This window comes from Gadus chalcogrammus, chromosome 13, assembly GCF_026213295.1.
Source record: "Gadus chalcogrammus isolate NIFS_2021 chromosome 13, NIFS_Gcha_1.0, whole genome shotgun sequence".
In the NCBI taxonomy this organism is placed as follows: Eukaryota; Metazoa; Chordata; class Actinopteri; order Gadiformes; family Gadidae; genus Gadus; species Gadus chalcogrammus.
Genome location: NC_079424.1, coordinates 18,030,662 through 18,058,521, shown reverse-complemented (window position 1 = coordinate 18,058,521; position 27,860 = coordinate 18,030,662). Strand labels below are relative to the sequence as shown.

General features: G+C 42.1%; 1 protein-coding gene across 1 annotated transcript; it reads left to right on the top strand.

Annotated features, from left to right (window-relative positions):
• Window positions 1-27,696, top strand: mapkapk2a (MAPK activated protein kinase 2a). Its single transcript, XM_056605336.1, has 10 exons — window positions 1-709; window positions 17,747-17,886; window positions 21,375-21,439; window positions 21,895-21,974; window positions 22,118-22,244; window positions 22,621-22,696; window positions 22,824-22,948; window positions 23,155-23,240; window positions 23,451-23,531; window positions 23,785-27,696. The coding sequence occupies exons 1-10, from the start codon at window positions 488-490 to the stop codon at window positions 23,932-23,934; spliced, it is 1,152 nt and encodes a 383-aa protein (XP_056461311.1). The 5' UTR covers window positions 1-487; the 3' UTR covers window positions 23,935-27,696.
• Window positions 27,697-27,860: the final 164 nt, after the last annotated feature.

The window sequence follows — 27,860 nt, the reverse complement described above, 5'->3', positions numbered from 1 at the left end:
GACGTCAACAGTAAAACCTGCTCTGGCTGGGTTGGCTGCTGTCGCTCGGAAAGTAAAGTGTTTCGCGTGTGCCTGGCGTCAGAGTTTTTGTTGTCTGTCCTTCACTTTGTGTGTCTGTTTTAACTCTAGCGTCAACGATTATAAACATTTTAAATCAAAGACACGGATTTTTATATATTTTAGATCAAATACTTTTCCGGAAACTGGCTGGCGGATCTTCGAGATGGATAAGCTAACTGATAGCTGACTTGCTATCAAAGATCACGGGTCAAGAATAGGATTCAAGCTAGCATGCTAACGCCTAGCTCGTTTGTTAGCACTAATACCTGTTCACTCAACAAAGTTGGGCCGTGTCGTCTTTTATACTAGATCATATTTTTTCTCTTGTGTACGTACGAGCCCAACTTTGCACAGGCCGGCGAACCCAGGAAGAAGGGACGGTGCACACAATAAATAACTGAAGGTGGCTCTTAGTATCTGTCACAACATGCTGTCCAATGCACAGAACCAGCCACTGTTCCCCAACCCACAGGGCCAACCAAACCCCGCGGGTCAGCTCTTACAGTTCCACGTGAAACCCAGTTTACAGATTAAGAAGAACGCCATTACAGACGACTACAAGGTGACCAGCCAGGTGCTTGGCTTGGGAATCAATGGCAAGGTGTTGGAGATATTTCAGAAGAAGAGTGGGGACAAGTATGCGCTCAAGGTAAATCCCCCTCACTACCCTGTCTATCAAATTTTGATTGACTTAAGGTCAATCATTTGTTTTTAATATTGGTGTCTTGTTCCAGTTAACATTTAAATAACAAACCAAGGTACTAATGGGACTGACTGGTACTTACTGGAAGGATACAGTCCATGTCTACTTAGTTGAATACTGAAAGCTCTTGGATACATTGTTAATAATACGATGAATATGTATTTTGCTCGAACAATTCTGCTAGAGAACAAAAACACCTATGTAACCTACGTATCCTTTGATCGTTGTTGGGCAGGTATGTCTTACATAACTCCTTGGAACTTAAATCAGTTGTTCTTCCAGGAAAATAGGATATTGCCTCACAGATCAACCACTGGTCTTGTGGTAAGCAGTAAATGACAGTAGCCGTGTTGAAGATACTGCGGCCTGTTAAGATATATTCTAGGTAGTTGTACGACACATTTACATTATTTTTGATGACACACGAAACTAAATTAAACCATAGACGCATATGTACCGGCATGACATTGAATTTACTAGCAAAGATACAGTAGATTGTGTCTGGTTTCAGTCATACTCCAGTGAGGTTTAAACAATCTAAATCCAAACATTATGTGTAGTGGTACACACAAACTCTCTTTTCTCATTGTCAAGGGTTTATTTTTGTCTGTGTGTACCCGTATACAATGCTCCGTTTTTGGATTACTTTTTTTCGTTGGGAAGGCCTACATGTTTTGTTAATTTTTATAGTTCTCAACGGATCATAGGATTGATGCTTAACTATCATAACATGGTTTCTTGGAATTCTGCTACTTGTTTTAGATAGAAATCAACTAAATCTTCCCTGTGTCCATTATTCATAATCATTGGTGATGGATACATATATCATTGCAACTTCACACATAAGTTTCTTCCTTTAAACTCCCCCTCACCTGTCTCTAGCCATCGTCACACATTTACATAAATCCACACTAGCGAACAAGCGCACATAATGAATAAATCCTCCAAGCAACATTGAATGTAGAACGACCCTAACCATCCTTCCATTATCTTTTATTTTGGACCAGACAGTCATTATTCCCTTCTATACTCTGCCCGACTGCCTTTGTGGCAAGTTTGCAGTTTGCTTGTCGATAATCGATCTTCCCGCACACTTGCGTTGAAGGGCAGACTATAACCTCATACATTGATACCTACGCTTGCTGTTTCATGAACTTATATCCTGGCTATTACTTTCCCTTACGTCATCACCATCCAGTCTATTGCATTCATTAGTCTACTGTAGATGTGAGGAGGCTATAAATCGGCTGGATCCGTTGTGACCTCATTTTAAGGACACAGATTTGTCTTCTGAACTGATAAGTTCTCAATAAATGAATGTAGGCTGTATTTGATGTTTAACATGGTAATTATGGCAAGTAATATAGATGGTGCAGCCCTGTGTATTTTGGGGGAAGTGTGGGAAATGAAGACAAAAGGACAGCTGTATGCTGCCTTTGTTATCCAGGTGTCAGTCACTGCTATCGCCCACACCCAGCTTGAAAGTAGTTCATCCATCATTTGTTGAGTTGTCCTTTAATCTAGGAATTGGTATTTTTCTGTATATCAATATCTAATAATAAATTAAATGGTATATGTTGCAGAATCATACTGGGAATCAGTGAACTAGACTGCTGTTTCATTCTCAATTTAATAATTACATTGAGCTTGTGGTTCTATGCTGTTCTTTTCCCTAGTTACTGTCTTCCCAACATCAAGGTCAGCAGATCAGTTTAGACTTCCTCAGGATGGCGCTCAAAAATGTTCAGGCTTTATTGTTAATGTTTTTGTGAAGATAAAAGTATATATTTATCATGAGTTTTATCCCTGTCCTTGTACAATTAAGTCCATCCCCATGACAACACTGCAACGTGTTAACCTGGGTGGCCCTACCAGGTAGCTAGCTAGATTTATAATGGGGCTCCATGAATTGCCAAACAAAGTTCTCAATATCCTTTCTTTGGCACGCCACCTGACTGGGACAATCATCTGCCGAAGATTGGGTGTTACCGCTTGGTGTACTTTCTGGGTGAATGCGTCGGCTTTGCCACCTGAAATATGGGTTTCGGAACACAATCTGATTAAATGATTGTTCTTTGTAATCCTCTTTGCCTAGAATAACACCTCTTGTGTAGTCATCAGGAAAATACAAACAACTCTTTGTACGAAAACGATTATTCTCTAATAGCAGCCCTGGCGTGAACCTTCCAGAAACAGGATTTAAGCATGGCTACAAGGTTCAAGTTTAGACAACCCCCAAAGAAACTGAGATTCATTGCTTAATTTTGTCTTGTTAAGCCGTACTTTCCCAGGGAAACCAAGCTTGTTGAAATGTTGTCTGTACACCAGAGAGTCTGGCCAGACCTCTGGGTCCAGCACATCAAGTTTATTTGAGGGATAACAGAGAAAGAAGAACTTGGCTTATAGTTCAGTCATGGTTGAGAGAGAGAGAGAGAGAGAGAGAGAGATAAGGAAGAGGAAGGAGGTGTTCCTCTGTTCTGTTATAATGACTCTCGCTCATCCTTGAGTACAACAAATATACCATTCCGCTTGTTTTTTGTTATATTGCCATGAATGGGCTCTTGTGATTCCCCAGATCTCAAATTGATTTGATTAGTGTTTGCATTTTGTATGATCCGGAATTGGATCAGCATGTAGAAGGCACAATTAGATAGTCTGTGTCTATGTGAACACTATTATTTTAGATGTACATGACATTGATTTATAGTTGTAGTAATAGGCGAATAATATGGTTGAGAAATCAAGTCGGTTTGACTACCGTCTATCTCACTAACAGACCGGCCTTTTCAGGGTCTCTGAATAGCCCTCTGAAAGTACCTAACACAAATAAGCTTCCTCTCAATGGTTCCTGGTTTACTTGTGTATATATAACGTGCACAGGTTTACCTTTTTAACTTTGAATGAGAGCGTACTACAAGAAAAGCGAAGGAGTTGTACAAAGTACAGATTAAATCTTAAATTTGTTCTGGGAACTTGTTTCACTTATTTGGGGTTTCATTTCTAATAGTTATAGAACTGTTCTGTATTGAACACTTCTAGTGCTGTTATGGAACCTATGTTGTAAACTGTTAATTGATAGTGGCAAATATGCCTATAGTTTTTACTGCAAAGTTCGGTATTTTGTGGTTCATCTGCCCATGTCTGTTTTATTTTGGCTCATGAAAATTCTTTGAAACATTTTTGTTATAACAAGCTGCAACCCCATCTCGGATTTGTTAATTTGTGTTCATCATGCCTCAAGCTTGGTTTCAAAAAAATTCGGACCGTCAGAATTCTGAAAATGGAAAAAAAAAGCTTCACGTCAACGTTTGAGTTGAGATGATGGTAGCCATCATCAGAAGAGCAAAATATTTGATGACCGAATTATCATTCTTCAATTTGGAATTTGGAATATTCAGCTATTCGTTTGGAAACCTAACTAATATATGAAGCTTAGATAACTAGATTTTGTGTCTAACTTTTTCTATGGAATGCAACACAAAGCTTTTAATGTTGGGTAGATTTTTTTGGTCTCTAGTCTGCTTGTTTCCAGTATTTCCTCCTTGAAGTGGCAATGGTTTATAATGGTTCTGATTAGGGGTGTAACGGTACACAAAAATCTCGGTTCGGTTTTGAGGTCACGGTTCGGTTCATTTTCGGTACAGTAGGAAAACAAAATGCAAGAAATAAATGTGCTAGTTGTTCATAACACACTTTTGTGCTTTTAACAATAGGAACATTAGACAATACAAAGCTAGAATTCTGCTCGAAAAAATATCAATACAAGATTCTGAAATGTAGAAATAAAAATAAATAACATTGGCTCAGACTTTCTTTAAAAAATATATTTTCTCCATGGGCAAAATTGAACAATTGCAGCATTAAACAGTTTCAAGTTGTTGCTCAGATTAAATTTTACTCATGCACTATATAGTGCACTTAAAATACCCAAGATTTGAGTGTACATACGATGTACCCTTCATGTTACTCCCGTATACCACAATGAATGCGGTGGTGTTTTTCCGGAGGAGAAGAAGAGTTTACGGCTTTCGTTTAGAAATTTCAACAATTTACTTGGGATTTAACATAGAATATTTAACATTCAAAATTAATTTAAAAAACTTGAACAAGGAAATGAAACATTCAACTTCAATACAACCTCCAGCTTTCCTCGTGAGTGACCGGTTTGTTTACATGATGTGGGCGCATCTGTCTGCGTCACACAAATACCCGGCGAATTTACTGACGCAAATGACGTTTAGAAAAGTTCATCGTTGTGTCCGAATTCTCGTTTGTTCGTTCCCTAAATAGTGCACTATATCATGAACACTATATAGGGAATAATGAGTGAGTGAATAGGGAACGATTTCGACCACAGCTACGGTGTGCGCAACTGTGCATGTCCGGCTGCAGCATGTTCCACACATGCGGTCCTCTACTTAATATGTCCGTATGGAAACTCGTTAGGTACGCCTCCGTACCGAACGGAGCACCCCGTACCGAAACGGTTCAATACAAATACATGTACCGTTACACCCCTAGTTCTGATGGACATCGGCTCAACGTTACCGCTTGGTGTACGACAACCGCTAGAAGCCACAGTTGGTGGTAGGTCTTATCAAAAGAAATCGCAAAAATGTTTCAACACTTTGGTGCTTCTTCTCATACAGAATGTCTTTTTTTTAACCTGAATTACTGTACCTCGGATCAGCAGAGTTTCCATATCATAACCTCCACTGGACTGCCCACACAAAATGCCGGCCTACTCACAGTCGCACAAACGCACGCAAACAGAGGTAAAGACGCCTGAAAACAGAAGCCCTCCCCCAGCTAATTTTAAAATGGAAGATTGGATTTATAAGTAAGCTTCACTGTCTGTCTTCGCATTTATTTAGAGGAAGCAAGTTATTATCTGATGCAGATGGGGGTTCACAACATGAGTAGGAAGGTATGAGATGAAATGGGGAAGGGTGGGTTCTTGGTCTACAACAGAAACTAGTATACTAACAAACGACTGATATTTCCAACTCATCGCTTTTGGATCCCGTTGTCTCGTTTCCTGTTCCGTTTTCTCTGTTCCCTATCTTTCTAATCCAACCCATTTTGGCAGTTGAAGACCTATTCATAACGTTGAAATAGTGGTCATAAGCAGTGGTTAAAACAAACGGGTGGATTTCATGTGTGAAGTGAGAAATTAAATCGTTAAAACCCCTCCCCAAAATATTGAGATATACGGATCTATCAAAAAAAGTACTATGTATACGTAACTAAAAATTATCAATTTAACTAGCTCGTAGTTTAACATTACCTGGAAGTGTTTTGTATTATCTGTAGTCAATGCTGCTCGATGGTGATTTCAATAATGTTATTTACAATTAAAGCATGTAACTGATTTATCTCTTTGTAGAATTTGTAGAATATTGTGTGAAGGTGTCCCCCCGAAGAACAGCCTGGGGGTCTAACACCGTAATGTATATAAACTATAACCGCATTTCACATTAATCACAAATATCCCGCTGCTTCGGGTTTTTCCTTTTCTTCAACACGGCTACTTTCACTTACTGCTTACCACAAGACTATTGGTTGATCTGTGAGGCAATATCCTATTTCCTTTGTAGGGAATTTTATACCCATGAATGAGGTATTAATACCAATACTCTTTGGCTGGGATGCAATGATGAGGCATCAGACAATCAAGTAATTTTAGGGCACTCTTTCTCCCTGTCATTCCCCTTCACACACTGAACAAGTGACGGGGAGAAAGAGTGCTATGCGGAGATAAATTTATTTTTCAAAATCGCGTAAAAATAAAAGCAGGATCAATTTGTGTCACTCGGTGTCATTCTGTGGCGCTGCGCCACACATTGGTCTATGTATGGGATCACTGATATGGTATATCTTATTCTACTCCATATTTAAAATGTACTGCTTAGGCTATTGCCTCAAGCAGCAATGCAAGACAAATAATTATTTGGGGGCTTTGATAGTTGCCCCTTTGAAAAATGAAAAACACGTTTCTTCTTTCCCTGCATGGTAATTTTTATTTTAGACCATTTTGTATCCATCCCAGCCTGTAAAGGCTTATTGGATGTCATGACTTAGGCCCAGTGTGCAGCCAACCTACTCGCATGGACTGATCTTTGATCTCATTATCTTATTTGCCAATTAGTAAGAACAGGACATTGACCACGTGACTCCAGGTTAGGGCTGTGCTATATGGACAATCTTAAATCACGAGTTGAGTCATTTCATATCTCAATAATGATCCTGATATAGTATATATAGTTTTCTGTCAATAATAATCCTATCATCTGAATTCAAATGAAAGTCACTTTCTCTTATTTTGAGGTGACATTGTTTCAGAAATATCAAATAATGCAGCAAATAAAATAAAAGCAATTTAATCGGCTACAAAAACAGATTATTCTCCTGCAGACGGACTTGAACATGGCCTGTGTTCATTTGTTATAATAAGTGCTCCCTAAAGTCGTCTGTCCTATCGAACAAGTCACACACACCAGGGCACAAGGATTTTTGACTTGGCGACTGCTAAAATGTAATTAAAATCCCTCTTTAGAATCATCACAACACAATTAGTTATGTCATGATCTTTTTCTGCATGTGGCAAAACAACAAATGCAAAAATACACAGATCTAGATAATCAGGGAGAATCCCTGGCAGATGTCTGTAATAATCTTATCAACACACAAACATGTTTGCTGCTTTATCAGTCGCCAGTGAACGCTGAGGGTCACAAGCTGTGTGGTTGGTGTTTAACTCTGGCAGATAAGAGGCTTTTTCTAAGGTGACGTACTTTAACCGGCCACCCCACTGGGCTTCCTCTTCTTCCTATCCACTGCCCCCGACTCCTACCCATCTCCCACCTCCACTCCCTGTGTGGCCGAGGAAGCCTCAGGCAGGTGTAGTGGACCAACCCCCTTCCTTCCCTCGGACCTACCCTAGGCTCAGTGGCTTTTGTATTGTCCGGAGGAGGGCTATATTGTAGTTCCATCTGCCCCCCTTTCTGCCCCCTACTCAGCGGGGCTTACTGTTTAGCCTCAAAGGGGCTGCAGCAGATGGGGTGCTATGCGATCGCACCAGCAGAGCGTTTAAGGGGATATGGGGTGCGCCATGTGTTCGGGTCTATGTTAAGGATACTACTGCAAGCTTTGTTTGTGAATGGAGGCGTTCTATATAGGGAGCTGCTCATTTTATTTTTGGAGCACGCTTCCTTTTTGTTCAACACACCTCGACATGTTATTACGCTCTGATCTTTAGATAAAAAACATTATGTGGGACTTGAATATGAGATTTGGTGCAGTGAGTCAGTGGTCCCTGCATTGCATCAAGGTTGACATCACCTGTTTTCTCTCACAACCTGACGCTGGCCCCATAGGGAGTTGCATCAGGCAGCTATTGGACAGCTCACACATTGATGCAGGAACCAAGACCTGAAACCAGTCTTGGTTTCTGGAAGTGAATCTTCCGGTGTATCCTCCAGACATGGTAAATTACGTGTCATTAATTAAATGGGGTCAGCAAGTCAACATTTATTCTATATCACAATAAGCAGGTTACTTTAGGTAAACCTCTTTCAATACAAAGATTACAATACAAAGATTTAGTGTCAAATAACATGCCTCGCACTATAACTCTTTTTATTCCTGAAATATGGTTAATTAAGGTTATTCTCTATTGACACAGTTATGAAACAATGAATTGTCATACCAGGTCAATAACTCTATAGAAAAGCCAACTATGGCTGCATTAGATATTAATGAGCAATGTAGTTCAGATGGGGCTCTGCCTGTGTGGCTCTGGTTTCTCCCTATGATGTCTGCAGGAAGGAGATGGTGCTCCTGTTTGTTTTGACTCAACAGATGCTTTGACTCCTTTGTGGGTTCAGCTCAGAGATAAATCAACAGATCAATACACTACTATTGTGTACCAGCCCTCCTGGTTACAGAGATAAGCTGTCTCTACCAGTTAATTCCCCCACCCTTGCCCTCTATCATACTCCTGTACATCCCCCTTTTCACAATCTAATTCTGAATTTGATCTAATTTACCCCCCCCTCATTTGATTTAAGATCCTCTGTCGACAGCACCATGGTAGTCCGGCAGGCCATACATCTTTCCCCAGTGGCCCGTGTCTATCCCATCATGTCACTAATGTTGTGGCTGATGCCTTTAAGTCTGAACAGGCCACGAGTCACTGACGAGGCGTTAACAAGATACTGGCAAATCCCCTCCGAGCTTAAGAACACACCCACCGCACACAGAGAATTGAGAAGTAATGAGTCATAGCAGGGGTGTTGGGTAAAGATGAAGTGAACAGAGGTCAGCCGTAGGAAGCCTTCACTGATCATATCTACCGAGTACTATCTCCAAGAAGTAAAGGGCTGCACCCAATATCATATACTCACTATAGCATATACATCCAAGCATGCATACAAATCTCAAAATGAATTTGTTTTGTCTTTGTAAAGCAACATCATTTAATTGTTTATTTAAAACTCCACTACCCTGTTTGTCCATACCATGTTTGATCACTTGATGGCAGGATGTAAGCTTCATCCATACTTCAATGTATGCAGTGTTCAAGCTGTATTCACTCGACATGGACAACATCTTCTATCCCGATATGGGTCAATTAACATTGACCCATATTATTCAGTTTATTCTGACACATCAGAATAAACTGCTGCTCAGACGGAGCCCCACTCATCCACGTAGAACATAGCGTTAAACTGAGAAGCCCAACCCTCTCTCATATAACGAAGGTCTAGTTATTTGTGGGTATTATATTTTGGAAATGTTGCATATTACGCCCTAAACAAATGAAATGTCGCAATTTATATATTTTTGTTTCATAAAATCATCATTATCATTTATATGCCTGTTGCATGAAAATAAAATGAGAAATTAACAGCTCAAGAATTGCTTAAATATTGTGTTTTTTTAATATACAGTAGGCGGCGGTAGGCCTGTCACGATAACACATTTTTCTGGGCGATTAATTGCCCCAGGAATTATTGCGATAAGCGATAATATTGCCGTTTTTCAACTAATTTAATGATAAAGTACACCCTTTCGAAGATCAATAAACCTTTATTTTTAAAGAACACTGGAACTGGGCGTCTGGAAGACATTTAAAATATCCAGAATAAATTAACAAAACAACCAAAAACAATCTATTATTAACAAAAAATGCTCTTGAATAAAAACCAAACACCACCAAAAACAATAAATAAAATTGAAACACTAAATAAAAAGGATGTAAACACGATTGCGCCAGGACTCCGCCTCCCACACAGACAATGCAACAAGTTAGTAGCCGCGTTTACATGGCACATCTGATCCGCATCTGATCCGCATAGATTTCTATGCGGCATAGATCTGTTCCTAAAATGTGTTCCGAATGTAGGCTACTACTGTATACATGGCAGTAACAAAAGTGTCCGTTCTGTCTCTCGCGCACACCTGACACATCTCTGGACCGGCGGTGACATAATGTATGTCTTATCACTATCGGGGATTTTAAATTTGATTTTAATGAAAGCACAGCAGGAGAGAGCTCTTCTCTGCCTGCTCCTTCAATTAAGAAGGAGGAGGACAGTGCAGCAACGTCAATTTCTCGTCAGATCTTTATATTTACCTTAAGCTCCGCCGCAAACAAGAGGAATTTGGATGCGAGTCTGCAGCCAAGACTGGTGGTGGGAGAGAGTATTTAGTGACCAGGAATCCTCGAAGGTCCATTTGCGAACTACTGCAGCTGCCATCTCTCTAAGTTAAGTATTTTAACGTTCAGCCTGCAAAAGTACTACTAGTAGCCTACTCATTTACAGTTACCTCGGACGCGCGCGGACCCATGGCGCGGACACTACGATACGCGAACACGTCATTAATAAACAAAACAATGTCCTGTCGCTTAGCAACCGGACACGCTTACCGGACTACTTTTACGGAGTGATAACAAAGACGTGAATCAGGCAATAATAATAATAATAATAATACATTTAATTTAGAGGCTCCTTTCAAAACACCCAAGGTCACCTTACAGAGCATATATTCATCATACATTTTTTAAAAAAAACAAGACATTGTGGAAAAAATAAATAAATAAGTAAACATAAGCAATAAGAAATAAATAAAACAAAAACAAGACAAAACAAAACAAAAAAAACAATCAAAACAGTGATCAGTTAGACGTTGTGTGCGAGTTTGAACAGGTGAGTTTTGAGTTGTGACTTGAAGGTTGTAATGGTGTCTGACTGTTTTATGTGTGGGGGGAGGGAGTTCCAGAGCCTGGGTGCTGAACAGCTGAATGACCGGGCACCCATTGAAGTGAGTCGTGATGTGGGGATACATAGTAGTCCAGCAGAGGTTGAGCGGAGGGAGCGGGAGGGAGTGTATTCTTGGAGGAGGTCGCAGAGATAACTGGGGGCTAGGTTGTGGAGAGCTTTGAAGGTGAGGAGTAGGGTTTTGTATTGGATGCGGTAGTGTACTGGGAGCCAGTGAAGTTGAATGAGGACAGGGGTGATGTGGTCAGATGATTTGGTGCGGGTGATGATCCGGGCGGCTGAGTTCTGAATGATCTGCAGTCTGTTGATGAGTTTGGTGGGGAGTCCGGTGAGGAGGGCGTTGCAGTAGTCTATGCGTGATGTGACAAATGAGTGAACTAGGATTTCAGTGCTGGATTGGGTCAGTGATGGGCGGAGTCTGGCGATGTTGCGGAGGTGGAAGAATGCAGTCCGGGTGATGTTGTGAATATGGGGTGCGAATGAGAGGGTGTTGTCCAGGATGACGCCGAGGCTCTTGACTTTGGAGGAGAAGGGTACTGGGAATCCATCGATAATTATGAGTGGAGCTGGGGTGTGTTGTGATTTAGTGAGGGTGGATTTGGATCCGATGAGCAGGGCCTCGGTCTTGTTTCCATTGAGTTTCAGGAAGTTCCTGCTCAACCAGCTCCGGATCTCTTCCAGGCACGTGATGAGGGAAGTGGGGGGGATGGCAGCGGTGGGTTTGGTGGAGATGTAGACCTGTGTGTCGTCAGCGTAGCAGTGAAAATGGACCCCATGGTGACGGAGGAGTGTGCCCAGCGGGAGGAGGTAAGTGGTGAAGAGGAGTGGACCCAAGACTGACCCCTGGGGGACACCCAGTGAGACACCTGAACACCCAGACTTGTGGTTGCTTAGTTGAACAAATTGTTGACGGCCGGTGAGGTAGGATGTAAACCAGGAGAGTGCAGCACCAGTGATCCCAATACCAGCTAGGCGGTCCAGGAGCAGAGGGTGGGAGATGGTGTCGAATGCTGCGCTGAGATCGAGGAGGATGAGAATGGTGAGTAATCCAGAGTCGGCTGCAAGGAGGAGGTCGTTGGTGATTTTGACTAGGGCTGTTTCAGTGCTGTGTTTTGGACGGAAGCCAGATTGGAACGGTTCGTGGAGATTGTTAGTGTCGAGGTGGGACTGTAGTTGTGCGGCAACCACCCTTTCAAGTGTTTTGGAGATGAAAGGGAGATTGGAGATGGGCCGGTAATGGTTAAGGTCAGTTGGGTCAGCACCAGGTTTTTTCAGGATGGGAGTGATGGCAGCCAGCTTGAGAGTGGGGGGTACAGTACCAGTAGTGAGGGAGGAGTTAATTATGTTGGTGATCATGGGGGAGATGGACGGAAGACATGCTTTGACAAGGGAGGTGGGAAGAGGATCGAGCTGACAGGTGGTGGTTTTGGCTTTGCGGATGAGTTCTGAAACGGTCTGTTCTGTTACTAGGGTGAAGTCAGAGAGGGAGCTGATGAGAGGTTGGCCAGAGGTGATCATCCAGGGTGGGTCATCAGAGGGGGTGCGAGATGAGGCCAGTTGTTGGTGAATGGTGTTGATTTTAGAGCTGAAGAAGTCAAGGAACGCAGTGCATTGGGTGGTGGAAATGTCTGGAGGGAGAGATTTAGGAGGCTGAAGTAAGTGGCTGACTGTTGAGAAGAGGACTCTGCTGTTGACTGTACCAGTGTTGATGAGGTTGGAGTAGTATGAGGTTTTGGCAGTAGTGAGGGCATTCTTGTAGTGATGGAGGTGGTCCGAATACATTTGGCGGTGTACAGTGAGTTGAGTCTTTTTGTAGAGTCGCTCCAGTCGACGACCAGTGGCTTTGAGCTGGCGCAGATGAGGAGTGAACCAGGGAGCAGTGTGGGTGAATGAGACTGAACGGGTTTTCAGGGGGGCCAGGGTGGTGAGGGAGGAGGAGAGGCAGTTATTGTAGTGAGTCACCAGGTCAGTCAGGGAGGAAGCTGGGGGAGGGTTGGGGTAGGAGCTGATCATGGTGGAGAGGTCTGTGGTGTTGATAAGTTTGATGTTTCTGAAGGAGATGGTCCGTTGTTCCTTGGTATTGTGTAGTTGGGTATGAATGTCAAAAAGTACAGCTTTGTGGTCGGAGATGGGGAAATCAATGACATCAAGGTTAGTGGGAGTGATGTCAGTGCAGCAGATTAAATCCAGAATGTGACCTTTGTTATGGGTTGGGAGGTTGACATGTTGTGTGATGCCAAGACAGTCCAGAAGTGATGTGAAGTCATTAGCAAAAGTACAGGATGGGTTGTCAATGTGGATGTTGAAATCACCAAGGAGGATAACAGTGGGGGACATTGCACATACAGATGTAAGTAGTGATGAGAATTCATTGAGGAAAACGGCGGAGGGTTTTGGCGGTCTGTAAATGGTGACAATGATAGTGGGTTTGGGGCCTGAGAGTTTTACAGCTAGACATTCAAAGGAGGAATGAAGGGGGACTGTGACAGTCACAATAAATCCACTTTCCTTGACAGCGGTGAAATTCGGTGTGCTTAAAAGTACCGACGGAGCTCAGTGGACCAATTGCGAACTACTGCGGCTGCTCTAAGTTAAACCCCAATCTATTCGGAATAACATACATGGCGATTAAAACGGACTACACCACCTCTTCTATTCGGCATAGAATCTATGCCGAACAGATAATTGTATTCCGAATGAGGCGTACATGATAATTTTCTGTTCCGCATAGAAATCTATGCGGAACAGATGTGTCCATGTCAACGCGGCTGCTGACACTTGACGAGGGGGTTTACTCTAGGGCTGGGACGACGCGTCGACGTAATCGATTACGTCGACGCATAAATTACGTCGACGCGAAAAATGCGTGTCGATAAAAAAAGAAAAAAAAAAAAAAAAAAAAAAGATGGGCGGCGCTGGAGCGTAGTAGCAACGCGAGTGGCTCCCCAGACTTTCATAAGTGCAAGGCGCCACGCACTCGTTCCTCTAAGTATGGGAATTATTTAATGTAAAAGGAAACGATTCCGTGATATGTCGTCTTGGAGAAAAATGGAGATGACTTTCCATTCTAGCACCACGGCAATTCACCAGCACCTGAAGAGGCGCCACCTGGTAGCAGCTGCAGATGACCGAGCACCGTAGAATTGCATTACTTTGAACTTTTATTTTGGAATTTAAAGGCAATAAACATGTATTGAAATGTTAAGGAATTCATATTTTATGTCAATCAACATGTATAAATTGCTATTAGTCAATTAATGGGGAGATAATCGATAATCGAATCGAATCGAAATCGAATCGGACTGAAAAAATGAATCGTTAGATTAATCGATGCATCGAAAAAATAATCGCTAGATGAATCGTTTAAAAAATAATCGTTTATCCCAGCCCTAGTTTACTCCTTGTGCCCTGTAATTATGAGCCGGAGCCCGATTTCAACCCGACATTTGTTACTGAGGTCTACCGTGCTAAATATATATAATATATATAAATATATATAATGCATAGAACGCCGGTCACTATCGGGAAAATAAGCCCCGACAGGGCGAACAGGTGACCGACGCGCAGCAGAGGTGTCTTGCTTCACCCTGAAGGGGCTTATTTTAATGACCGGCGACGTTCTATACTACATCATCCCGCTTATTACAAGGCTACTTGCCATGACGAAAAAATAACTTCACATGGTCTGTCTTTTTACAATTTATTCATTAGCAGCATTCGTAGTGTTGATTAGCAGAGAAATCCTTCACAGACGTTGACGTTGCTTAGCAAACGAAGACGCTGGGGTTGACAAGTTACCGGACTATCTATTCAAGTGAACGGAGCGTTCCACGGCATTGAGAAGACCCGTGTAATAAAAGGCCTATAATATTTCTGTTTATGGCATAGATTTCTTCTCAGATTAGGCCAATAAAGCAATGATTTAAAAAATATAGTTATTATTGCAATTATTGCGGCCGGCAAAAAATTATCGCTCATTTTAATTTATCGCGCAATTAATTGATTTATTGCATATCGCGACAGGCCTAGGCGGCGGTGCCATCGATTACAATTTGAAGCTGTTCATTGCAATATCAGGCAAAGTATCCACAATTATATTTTTTGTGATAAATGTGTAGCATTATTTTGAATGTTTATGATGCGAGTGCATCGGTTTGTGGGACCCCCAACCCGGTCCTCCGGTAACAGAAAATCCATCCATCCATTCGTTAGGTCGTCATGCATTGACCTGGTTAGGCATGTTTATAATTCAGTATCGATGGTTTTGCTGTTCATTTCAACAACGCAAGCGAACTCGAGCTACGAATGTCTATTTCAGAGATGTGGCACTTGGAGCTTTTGAAAACTTGGGTGGAGCAGGACTCTGTCTGAAAAGGGTCTGGCCCATGGCAGTCCCACCCAGGCCAAAGGGGCCACCATTCAGGGCAGGGCGTGGTGCTGCAGCCCCAAGAGCAGACAGGGTTTCTCGCTCTCTGGAAACATGCCCACTCCTGTTTGTTGTGGGCAGGAGAGGAATGTTGGGATACAATAGAGAATTTGCGAGTCAGAAGACTTGGGAAGGCTTCTCAAAGTCCTTGGGAAGACTATTGGGCTGAATTATTTCTCATCTTGTCAATATTTATGTTGGCTTTTTTCAGGAGCTTTGACCCTTTTGTGATACAGCTTTACAGCTGTTGGTAGGGTATGCATTTATCATGTTAATCCCTTTCCTGTTGAAATGTTATGTGAATAACAATCTACAAATTGAACTGATGCATCACTCAGTTAACAAATTCTTGATTACCTCTTCTGGATATCGACATCAATGGCCAGATATATATTTTTTAACCCTTTCAACACTATATGAACAAAGTAGGGTAGTGGTTGGTGGTGTTTGAAAATACACAGACTACAAATCTCAATGCCGCCGTTATCCTGGAAGTGTCCATGAGCAAGATGCCTTCACCATTAATGTAGCAACAAAAAAAATCACTAGCTCACTTTGGATGAAAGCATCTGATAAATGACTAAATATTAATTATAAATAGATGCCCTACACAAACACTGTATCGGCACCATCTAAATTGAAGGTGAACTGTATCCCAACCCGACCCCTACTATTTTAGATATGCTTGAACAGTGGGGCATGGCCTTTATTTGACCGAGTGCCTGTGTAACCACTGATTCAGTGGGTTTTCTGTAGCAAGCGTCAGGCTAGTTGCCATGTTATTTATGACGGTGGAGCATAGACAGAACCGCCTATAAAGAGGTCCACTAATTCAATTTTCTGCTGAGCCGAGGTGATGACTCTAGTTTGATGCAGAATTTTCCTGCGTTTCTATTGAGGTGCCTGCTTAACCAGTGACTCTTCGCCCTTAACCAAAGTGTATGTCCACTTTCAAACAAATCATAACCGTCTCAAGCATATGAGTAACATATTTACTCGCTAATCAACACTTAGACTGTCATGTCATTCAAATAAATTTGAATATGATTTTGCATATTAGTGATATGTATTTGAATGGTATGTAAAACAAAAGGTGTAATATGTAGGCCTATCCAATAGCTCAAATTATTGTGTGCTGTTTATGCTAACGGCCACTAGAGGGAAGTCAAATACATTAGATTAATGGGTCTCAGTTCACGCTCACACAATGTGGTGAGTGCTCTACCATTATCCAAGGATGTGATTCTACAACAGTTTTATACAATGGAAAAGGCCCAGTCAATTCCCGAGGAAGTAGCTGGAAAAAACACTATCATGCCAATTGCTCAGTCCATGGCAACAAATGGCAAAATAACCGTAAAGTTGTATCATGATGACGTGTACATCTTTTCATTAATTATTTTTTTATGTTTATTGTTCAAGTGGTATATTGTTGTATGAAAGCTTTTGATCCCTCAAGGTTCGGTGTATGTCTTTCTGCCTGAAAATACTCTTAACTACGTCCCCTGTATTCAACGGACACGTATCTTTGGATTTGAATTCCACCAGCCTCTTTGCTATAGCCTCTTGCATGGTGGGAGGCAGAAGGGACCAAGAAAGCTGTCATGCTCGATTGTTTGGTGTGGGTTAAGCTTGTTTGCCCCTCCCTCTCCGGCGTGTGGTTCCTGATGTTGCCAATGGAATTGCACTACACCCCCCTGTAACTTACAGAGCTCGCAAACTTCTCTCTTCTTTTCTTCGTCTCGCCATGCATTGTCACTCTGCCAAAAATTCTCCTTCTTGGCTTCTATTCCCAAGTAAAGGGACTACGTTCCACGTTTAACTGTGGAAATGTAACTTTGACTCATTCTGCACATGCGCATGAGATGAACGCCTGCATTTCTAAACATGTGGATGGAGGAAACGAATTACATGGCAAAAATATGTTAAATGCAAATACACAGATTTGCATACAATATGAAGGATGATGAAATTTGAACTCTAAATTATTTTTTTATATTTGGTTACGGCTCTAAACCACAGTCCTGTCTGTCGTCTTGACTGCTTATAGTAAATGAAATGGTGAAGTGAAGGAACGTTAACTGTCATTCTAAGTTGAAGCAAAGATGATGGCTACATTTCTTAATGAAACATGACTCCAGTCAAAAATGACACTTGCCAATTTTGGTTTCCTAATGTTGGAGCGATTTCAATAACCTTCTTTCTCTAGGTGAATGCAGATCTCATTTTGGCTATGGCTTATTCTCCCTCTCTGTCCCTCTTGCCTCTGTACAGATGCTACAAGATTGTGCCAAAGCCCGCAGGGAGGTGGAGCTTCACTGGAGGGCATCCCCTTGTTCCAACATTGTACGCATCATTGATGTCTACGAGAACCTCTACCAGGGCAGAAAGTGTCTGCTCATTGTCATGGAGTGGTGGGTACCCTTTACTGAGCAACTTCACTCTTTTGGTTGTTCTGAACTGGATCATTATTCCCATAACACAAAAAAAATTAGAAAAGAGATGGAATGTATTTCTTGTTTTCACTGGTCGACAAGTGAAGGCAAATTTGAGGATGAGTACAGTAGCAGGTTAATTTTCCAACATTAGCCTATTTACTGTATGATTGAAATATGGCTAAAAGTCTGGTGCTTATTCTAAATTAAGGATCATTGTATTGATCGCGTCAGGCAGTTAAGTCCTTACGACTAACATCCCTGTCGGTAAACCGTCTTGCTAAGTACTACAGTAAAGAAAGTTGAGGTTAAGTAAATATAATCAGGCTTATCACTTTGATTTTACTGTGAAGCTGACTTTGATCAATGACATTTCCCTGATACATCTGTTTCTGCGCAGCCTTACAGACTTGAATCATTCAGCAGGATTACAAGCTCATTTCTACAGCAATGGTTCTATAGGCCTGTCCAATTAAAACAAGGCATTCAGCTGAAGTCCTAAAAAGACCAGCTGATCATACAAAGCACCAGCCTGAAAGCAGTGAGTGCTCTGCAGAGCGCTGTTGAGAATTGTGGACCAGATTAAATTTAATAGCTCTAGAAGTTAAAATAATTCCCTGGGAAACTACACGTTGTTTAAAATTAGTTAATTCTATAATTAAGCGCGGGGCAATTTAATGTCTGACTTCTGCTACTCATCTCAGCGGTAACGCTTTTCTGAGAAAAAGCAGTTCAGTCTACAGCTCGCACTCTACCAGTCAAAGTGGGAGGCGTAACTTGGACATCTAGTCCTTGACAATTACAAGTTCTGTTAAGTACAAGACTATTTAGAACTGCAAATAGTCAACGTTTACTGGCTGGCCCAAAAACGTTTACTGGCTTGCACAGGCATGTGGAGTTCCCCAGCGTTTGTCAAGTGGTACCCTCCTGACTGATGCCAGAACGCCCCGAAATGGAAAGTCAAATTAAAACGTGTTCAGCAGGCGGCATAGTGTGAGCGTGGTGCATTACAATAATCAAGCATCTCTAAAGCAGCGGGAGTAGTTTGAAAGTCGTTTTTAAGATGGGAAGATATTGGATGATCTGATCCGAGTTACAGCAGTCTAATCCGATCAGTGGGGCTTACATTGTATTCCTGCCAAGAAGAAGAGGCTTCACAGTGAAGCTGTCGGGCACCCCTCTCTATAGAGCCATCATTTGGTCAATAGTTCTTAACGTCCCCTTTCTAAACAATAGCCTAATGCTATTAGACCAGATAGGCTGCATCTAACCTCATTCAAAATGTCCCCCCTGGTTATCAAATTAAAATATCAGTTTAGAAGAGCATCCCACTAGCGCTACAACAACAGTAGCAAAAAAATCGCCCCATGTGGGTGTTTTGTGCGGATAAAAATATATTTTTATGTCAAATGTGGAAATCTTTTCGAAGAAAGACCGCCTCCAAAACGAATAAGCCTTCTTGTTGAGATTTGCAACAAGTGTATTTGATTAGTTTTGGGGTACTTTATTTTATTCCTAATAACACTAGAATAAATGTTGAAGATAACTAAATCACAGGGTAATATATAACACCACTTGTGATTTATGTCATTCCTTAAATACTGAAAAAGGAAAACAATATGTATGATAATAGTCGACCGAAAGACGAGATTGATTGCTTTTAGTTGACCAACAAAATCAGCCCTCCTGATAACCTTTGCCTGTGAAGAAAAGTTGAATTGGTTTTAGATTGACGCTTTGTTATATTTTCAACAAATCTTTTCAGGTGATCCAATTAATGCAACCCAACATAAAACATTCAGTCACAATTCAAGTTAAAACAGACCATGATTGTTCAGGAGTGTTCAGATAACTGCACAGCTACACTACAGAAACAGGTTTGTATAAGGGACTCATGGATATGGGTTACTCATCTTCACTTTTGCAAATTCAAGAAATTACCCATTTCTTCTAAAATGCTTGGTAGTTTTTTCTCTACAGGATCTCTATTTGCTTTCTCTTAGCTTTGCTAAGAACAAAACCCAACCATCAAATCCACAACTGCATCTTGCACGTGCTCATTTGTGGTTGTTTCTGTGAGATAGTCTTCCCACTCACTGAAACCACACAGTGACATCCACCATCTCCCACCAGCACGCTCTGGTTGACTCATTTCTGGGTTTGCCATATCATGTATCAATGCATCTCAGGAAATGAGAATCAGCTTATTTCACCTTCAATGCTTACCGTTAAACTCATTCTCATCTTAGGGTTTGGTAGCACCTGTGTTTCAAGAATAGCCTTTCAAGAAAAGGACACTAGTAGGCCATAGGTCAGTCTTCTGGAGCGTAGAGAATATGCAAATGAAACGGAAATGGATATTTGAAATGTACTACGACATTTTATATAGGACTTGTACACTGTGCATCATGTAATTTGTTATTGATTCCACTCCGCACTATTGGAATGGTATGATTTTCATAATATACATTTATTTATTACCGTGCCTATTTAATACTGTGCCTTACTGTGACAATGCCAAAATATCTTCAGATTAACAGATCCCCTCTGCCTGTCGTAACAGCAAATATCTTCTTGATCAACCACTCGCCTCAAAAGACAATATTTAGTGGTACCATGCATCGGCTAAGTTCATCACGTTTCACTGCATTGTTGCAGTATCTTGCAACCAACGCTAGATGTGGAATGTTATTTGTATCCAAGCTCGTCGAGAGCTACGCTGAACGGAGACGCACCTTTCAATGCTGGAGTTTGCTGTTGCTTTACGTTTACAGCCCTTTCTACAGTTCTTGCAGAAATGTCCTAAATACTGGAGTTCATTGTGTCTGCCCTGCTGCTGAGGAAAGCTTCCTGTATAAACAACAGCTCTATAGCTACTAGGGATGGGCAAAACCATCATTTTCCGGGAATCGGTTCCGTTCACTATCACGATTCGATAAATACAAATTTGTTATTTCAAGACTACTGCAACAGGCGACTATTAGACAACCTACTTTTTTGGCCACTTTCACTTTCATTGCATCCAACTTGGATGTAATGAAACATAAAGGGCTACTTAGCCAACTAGACTGATGGTATCCGCTCCGTCTTGTCTGATGATAAAAGGGAATGGCTGAGGGTGACAGACTTATGCATGTGTGCATGCTGTAAAAAGCAATTGTGTAGTTCAAGATGCACTGGTGCAGAGAGGGGAGGGCCATGTTGGGGGGTTACATTTAATCCTATTGGATACTTTGATATGCACTGGCTATATGAGGTTGAGGAATGAATCTGTCTTTTTTCCTTTTAATCCTTTATTCGTTATGTGCCTCATGTAAATGGACCTTAATTTGCCCAACCTTTACAGGTCCTTAAAGCATGGTGGAAACGTTTATTCCCATGAAATGTAGCTCCTGAAACTAAAAGTTGCGGGTCATTTTGTTTTGAAACGCGGCTTGTGACTTACGCTCACCATGTGTTTTCCACAGCATGGATGGAGGAGAGTTGTTCAGCAGAATTCAAGACCGGGGGGATCAGGCTTTCACAGAAAGAGGTACAAAGATCACACGACTCATACTGCTGCTTCAAAAAGCAAATCTAATAAAAGCTGAGCATGTCTATCTAAATTTAATTAGAGTAGTCTCTTTATGTATGCCTGTTTTTCGTTATTATTCTCGTCAACCGTTCATCCAATCTACTTCACACTTTGCGGCAGTATTGCTGAGTACCGTGCAGTAAGTGCAGAGTCAAGCATGAAGTTGTTTGAATGAGCGGCTCTCGAGATGACTTGTTTGAACTTAAATTGTAAAGACATCCATGCTAACATCCATGGCATGGTCCCATCACTGTTGGTGTTGGAAAAATAAACCGAAGTCCTACAGGAACGTTGAAGCAATGAGGCTTAAACTGAATGACCCAGGTTTGAAGTCCAGTCTGTTATTGTCTGCACGTAGATGTTTCATTCAATGTGACATGTTGGCTGACGGGTGTTTGTGTCTTTCAACTCAGAGGCATCTGATATAATGAAGAGCATTGGCGAGGCCATTCAGTTCCTCCATGCAATCAATATTGCACACCGAGACGTTAAGGTTTGTGCTACTCTATAGTATTTTCTTAAATGTAATGTAACAAAATGAGGGCTGTGCGTCTTACGTAGATTCATACAATACCTGATTTCTCAACTGTTTGTTACGGATGTGATAAGTAATTGTAAAAACCCTTGTTTCTCCAGCCTGAAAACCTACTTTATACCTCCAAGAAGCCCAACGCACTGTTAAAGCTCACAGACTTTGGCTTCGCCAAGGAGACCACCACACACAACTCCCTGGCCACGCCCTGCTACACGCCCTACTACGTGGGTAAGGACCTGCACATGCACAGCTACAGACGGTGGTAGTCCACAATGTCCGCGGATACAACAAAGAAAACACAGGAAGTTGGCACCAACGCCATCCCCTCTCCTAGGGCGGTATTGGTTCAGGAGGTTGTCCGGTAACCCAAAGGTTGCTGGTTCGCTTCCTGTCCCTTCCAGCGAGGAGCCTAGCAGTCCTCGAGGAAGAACCCCCAAGCTAGGAAATTCTGCACGACTTTGAGGCACAAATCACAAAGCACTTTGAGTGGCCACTGGTTAGAAAAGCGCTATATAAATAGTCCATTTAACGTTCTCCACCGGTCGGTTGTGCTTCACGTTGCCCTGTCTGCGTTTCACTTATCGGTCCGTCTCATTTGCTGCAGCTCCTGAGGTGCTGGGCCCTGAGAAGTACGATAAGTCCTGCGACATGTGGTCATTGGGGGTCATCATGTACATCCTGTAAGTAGCCTCTCAAGTCGTTTAAAGTGTGGATGTTGTAGTCGCCGGCGCCCGGGATGCTCATCATGATGGTATCGTCGTCCTACTGGAGAACTTATCCTAACTTATCCCCATCCATGCCCTCCAGGCTGTGCGGGTACCCTCCGTTCTACTCCAACCACGGCCTGGCCATCTCCCCCGGGATGAAGAAGAGGATCAGGATGGGCCAGTACGAGTTCCCCAACCCAGAGTGGTCTGACGTGTCGGAGGATGGTAAGATCGGTCAAAGTGTACTATTAAGTGACACATGAATGCTGATATTGGAAACTATTGATATAATCTACATAAGCATCTTCCTATTTGGATACTTGTGCTCCCTTTCCATTGAGTTCAAAAGAGAACATCTCTTTATTTGATCGATCTACATGTCACCTTTACAAATCAGACTAACAGTTTGTTTCCTTGTCAATCATTTCCAGCCAAGCAGCTCATCAGGACCCTGCTGAAGACCGAGCCCACACAGAGAATGACTATTACCGAGTTTATGAACCACCCATGGATAAATGTAAGAACCTGCGCACACAAAACGGGTGCTCCGAGATGAGCGCTGACAGACACATTCACACACCCACATACCCACACACACCACATCCTCGTGCATCTCAACTCAAACTTCCTGTCCTTTCCGCTCACCGTGCCTGGCTTGTCACGTTTCGGTCCGATGCTCGCAAAGTCATCTCAAGAGCCGCCATGTATTCTATGTTTCCCCCTGCAGCAGTCCATAGAGGTTCCCCAGACCCCGCTGCACACCAGCCGCGTGCTGAAGGAGGAGAAGGACGCCTGGGAGGATGTCAAGGTCAGGCCCCCGCTCCTCAGAGAGCCGCTCATTCACTCACGTTTCACTGGCGGCTGCGGCCGAAGCCGAGTCACGCTGTGTTATGAACCCAGGGACTATTTTAATCCAATTCATCATACATATTGTCGTCGTTGTCCCGAATCCAGTGAGTCAAAATGGGAAACGGGTGACGCATGAAAACCACGGCGGAACGCGTGGGTCAGCATTTTGTCAGCGCACACTCACCCCTCCACTTTGTGTGCTTGGTCTCCAGGAGGAAATGACCAGTGCCTTGGCGACCATGAGGGTCGACTACGAGCAGATCAAGATCAAGACCATCGAGGACGCCAGCAACCCGCTGCTGAAGAAGAGGAGGATGAAGGCCAACAACGCCATGGCGGACACACAGACACCGGCCCACTGAACCACGGCCTGCATGCACGTGCGCACACATGCACGCAGGGGCGAACTCACTCGTGCAAAGAAAGGAAGCAATAATTAATCCCATCAGAGGACGCGAGTTGCGATGCATGGATTTTAAGTGTTTTTTTTAATTCGTATTCATTTGATTCTGTTTTTTTTTTTCCCTCCACGAGTTTAAAAGTTCTACTGTTTTGTAGGAATGTTCTTGTTCTTATTACACAAGCATTTTAACCAAGCAACCACTCTGCCTTCACACAGAGGTTATGTTGATTAAAGGTTTTTACAGCAGTACAGAGATTATGAATCCTAGCAATGGAGACGGGGGGGGGGGGACAGTGTCGCCGTCTTCTCTCCTGCCTTCTGTTTCAGGTTTTACTGAGAGAGGCTTGAACCATAGAATAGAGACGCAAAGCCTTAGAAATAGAAGTTAGTTAAACCCCCCCTTCCCCACCCGAAAAAAAATCCAAAAAAATGTACCTGTGAATGTGTTATAAAATGGCTATATCCCAAAAAGTAAAGCAAGGGAAAGATGTTTCTGATGCAAACGTCTGCGATGATGGCAGACTTTATTTTTTAAATGACTAGAGGAATGTAAAGCACTCTGTCCCTAAAACCTTCACTTGAATGGAATCTTTATCGTTCTTCACCAGGGAAGTGTACGTCAAATGGATAGATATATATATATTTTTTTCTTCTTTTCCTCTTGTGAATGTAGACCAGAGGCCTATACAGACAAAGCGAACATATCCCATAACGATTTTTCCGGGCCACGTCGTACTCCTGACTATGACTAAAACTCAATGACAGCATCCCGGGGAATATACTGGGGTCTTATAGTTGAGACAGCGAGCCCCTTTTCCCCTCTGCCCCGCTCTGCTGCGGCCTGTGGTCATCCGCCTCTCGGGTGAGTCAGTCGGAGGGCCGTGATCCGCATGCCGTACGCGTGGGAGGAAGTTCCTACTGCGGCTTATAGAGAAGTCGGAGGCAGGCCAATACTGTACTTTTTGCGGGGGCTTTCTCTAAGGAGCTCCACACGCACTGTAGCATGGACCTTATTCATTGTGGATGTAATTTAGCAACAATGGACTTGAGACCTGTGCTCCTTTTTCTCAATGGTGGGCCACAAGACATTGACACATGATGAGACACTTCAGGTTGATGCTACGCAGGTGTCGTAAACTCAATTCACCTCTAGAACCCTCTATTCTTTACTTTTTATTTTTTGCTAATATTTTGAAGCACCAATAGGGCGTTGATGTGGGTTTGTAAGAGGCAGCATCCAAATGGGGATTAGGGTACCACTTGACGTCCATTTAGGGATAAGGGTGCTACCCGACGTCCACTGGGGGATTAGGGTGCCACCTGATGTCCACTGGGGGATAGGGTGCCACCTGACGCCCACTGGGGGATTAGGGTGCCACCTGATGTCCACTGGGGGATTAGGGTGCTACCTGACGTCCACTGGGGGAGTAGGCTGCCACCTGATGTCCACTGGGGGATTAGGGTGCCACCTGATGTCCACTGGGGGAGTAGGGTCTCAACCTGACGTCCTTTAATCTAACTGAGTCGTTGACCCTGGTTGAAGTGTTTGTTGCGTTTCAGTCTGTGCTTAGTGAGACTGCAAACTAACAGGATTCTGTATGTGTGTCCTTCTTAAGATCAGTACCTTTTTAATTGGACTGTGCCAGGCCTGAAGTAAAGTTTGCCCCTCTGGGCGGAATTTTTTTTGACATACCACCAGCAGTCTATCGTTCAGACGTTGTGAACTCTCTGAAATGTTCAGTTGACTTCCATTTGTACAATGAGTCTCTTACCACAGCTCACCACCAGGGATATTGGGAAAATGAGTTGCAATGTTGTCTTTGATTTTATTTTTTTCTTATTTTCAACACAAAAAAAATCACGTCCATGTTTACTTTTTTTTGTTGTCACGTCTCACAAATCTCACAGTAAAGAGAATGTTCATGGACTGTTTCTGTGCCCTTCTTTTTTTTCTTTTTCTTTTTTATCCTCTATACAAATACTTAATTTGGTTCTTACTTTAACTAGAGTATTCCAAGTTCTGCTGGGCTTTTTATTTTTGCTATGTACTGGAATTACTTATTTGCAATTCAACACAATTGACTATACATTCGAAGACGGGTTGGGAATGGATCAGGTAGCATTTTAAAACCAGGTTCTTATTGCATGTATATATATCCCAATTAGAAGATTACATACTTAGGCGTCACAGAACCATGAATTGCTAATTCCATAAACTGTATGCGATGCCTTCAGTTTTTCCTACAACTTCAGGAGCATTAAGATGACCAAACCAACCCATCTCGAGCATATAGGAAGTGTTATTATGACAAAAATCCATGAAGAGCAGATATTTGATATTGATATATGATATTTTATGGGGTTGATATATGCTAAAGTTCAGCCAATCAAGTAACGTCAATCTTGATACTAAAATTAAATTGATGAAGACCTACAAAGACCCTTAGCGGTTGAGACATTGACTTTTGGAATCGGTCGTCATTTCCAGTTTTTGTGCGATGTTTCCTGTAATATCCGTGCAAGAGCAGATGGAAGTCTGAGTCAGCAGCACTTCATGTCAATTAGGTTGTCACCTTTTGCTTCTTCAAAAGGTGAAACCTACAGTCATTGAGAGTATGTCAAGGGTGAGAGCGTCTAGACAGAAGATTAATCCCAATTTTAACTAACCAGCCTATGTTTTGAATAGCTGGATTGTCAGTTATTCCATACAAATGATCAATATTTATTTTCTAAATAATGCAATTTCCATTGACTGTTCCTTTTTCTTTCTAAATATTTTGTTTGTATTAATCGGGTGAAAAATTTTTGGGCTGCGTTTTATTTTGGACTGCGTAGTAAATAAAACATTCTGCAGAATCCAGAATGCTAAATTGCAAACATTTGCATTTTTTAATCCATTGCCATTTTAGGGTTTACAGTAGTTTCGTATCAATAACTTCCTGGTTAGGAAGCTTCTTGGCTTCTAACCGACAAGGTTCTAGAACCTTCTCGGCCAGTTGCCAGATGTCAACCCTAAAGTGTGTACAGTACACCTCGTTCCTTTTTATGGTGTGGTTTCCACACAAATAGTGGTAAAGCACCACGTGAACAACGCCAGAGTAAAGAACATCTCAACCTACAAATGGTGCAACTGGAAACCTCATTTAGGGCTTCTCTGTGGACGTGCCTCTGTCACATTTACTTATGCATAAATTACAGTGAGGGATAATTTCTACTCCCTAGAAAAAGATCGACATTCAGAAATTATTACTCTTGTCTTCTATATTTCATAAATATTTGTATTCTATTAATTAGTGAACATACTTATTCAGTACTCAATACTTTTCAGTAATTGTCTGTGTGTCTGCATATTTTGGCGGTTGCGGTTCCTTTTACTATTTAGTTTCCTTGAGCGTTCCAACACGCTAACCATAGAACCGTGTACATTAACCCAGAAAAGCCACATCTCTGGCACTATTTGTATTACTACTACTACACCATGTTTTCAAAATGCGGGTTGCTTTAGTTTTTTTTTAATTGCTTGAACAATATATATAGACACATGCTCAGACCAAAGTAACAGAACTTTAAGTTTTTGTTACTATACCTTAAACATGTGTAACCATTCCTTAAACAAAAGCGCTGATTTTGCACTTTAGTTGCTATTCTGCAGCACACTTGCTCCTCCACACTACACACTATTTCAAACATAAGACACTTAGTTCAAAAATGACATCTCAGTATATCATTGGGAAAACACATCTATTCAAAATACTAAACACATTGGGTAGTTGAAAATACTTAAATACACACCTAAAACACTTACTTACAAAACTGAACACCTATCAGCCAGCTACAAAAAGGCCAAAGGGCAATTGTGTAGGCCTACGTCCCGGGGCAGCGCCG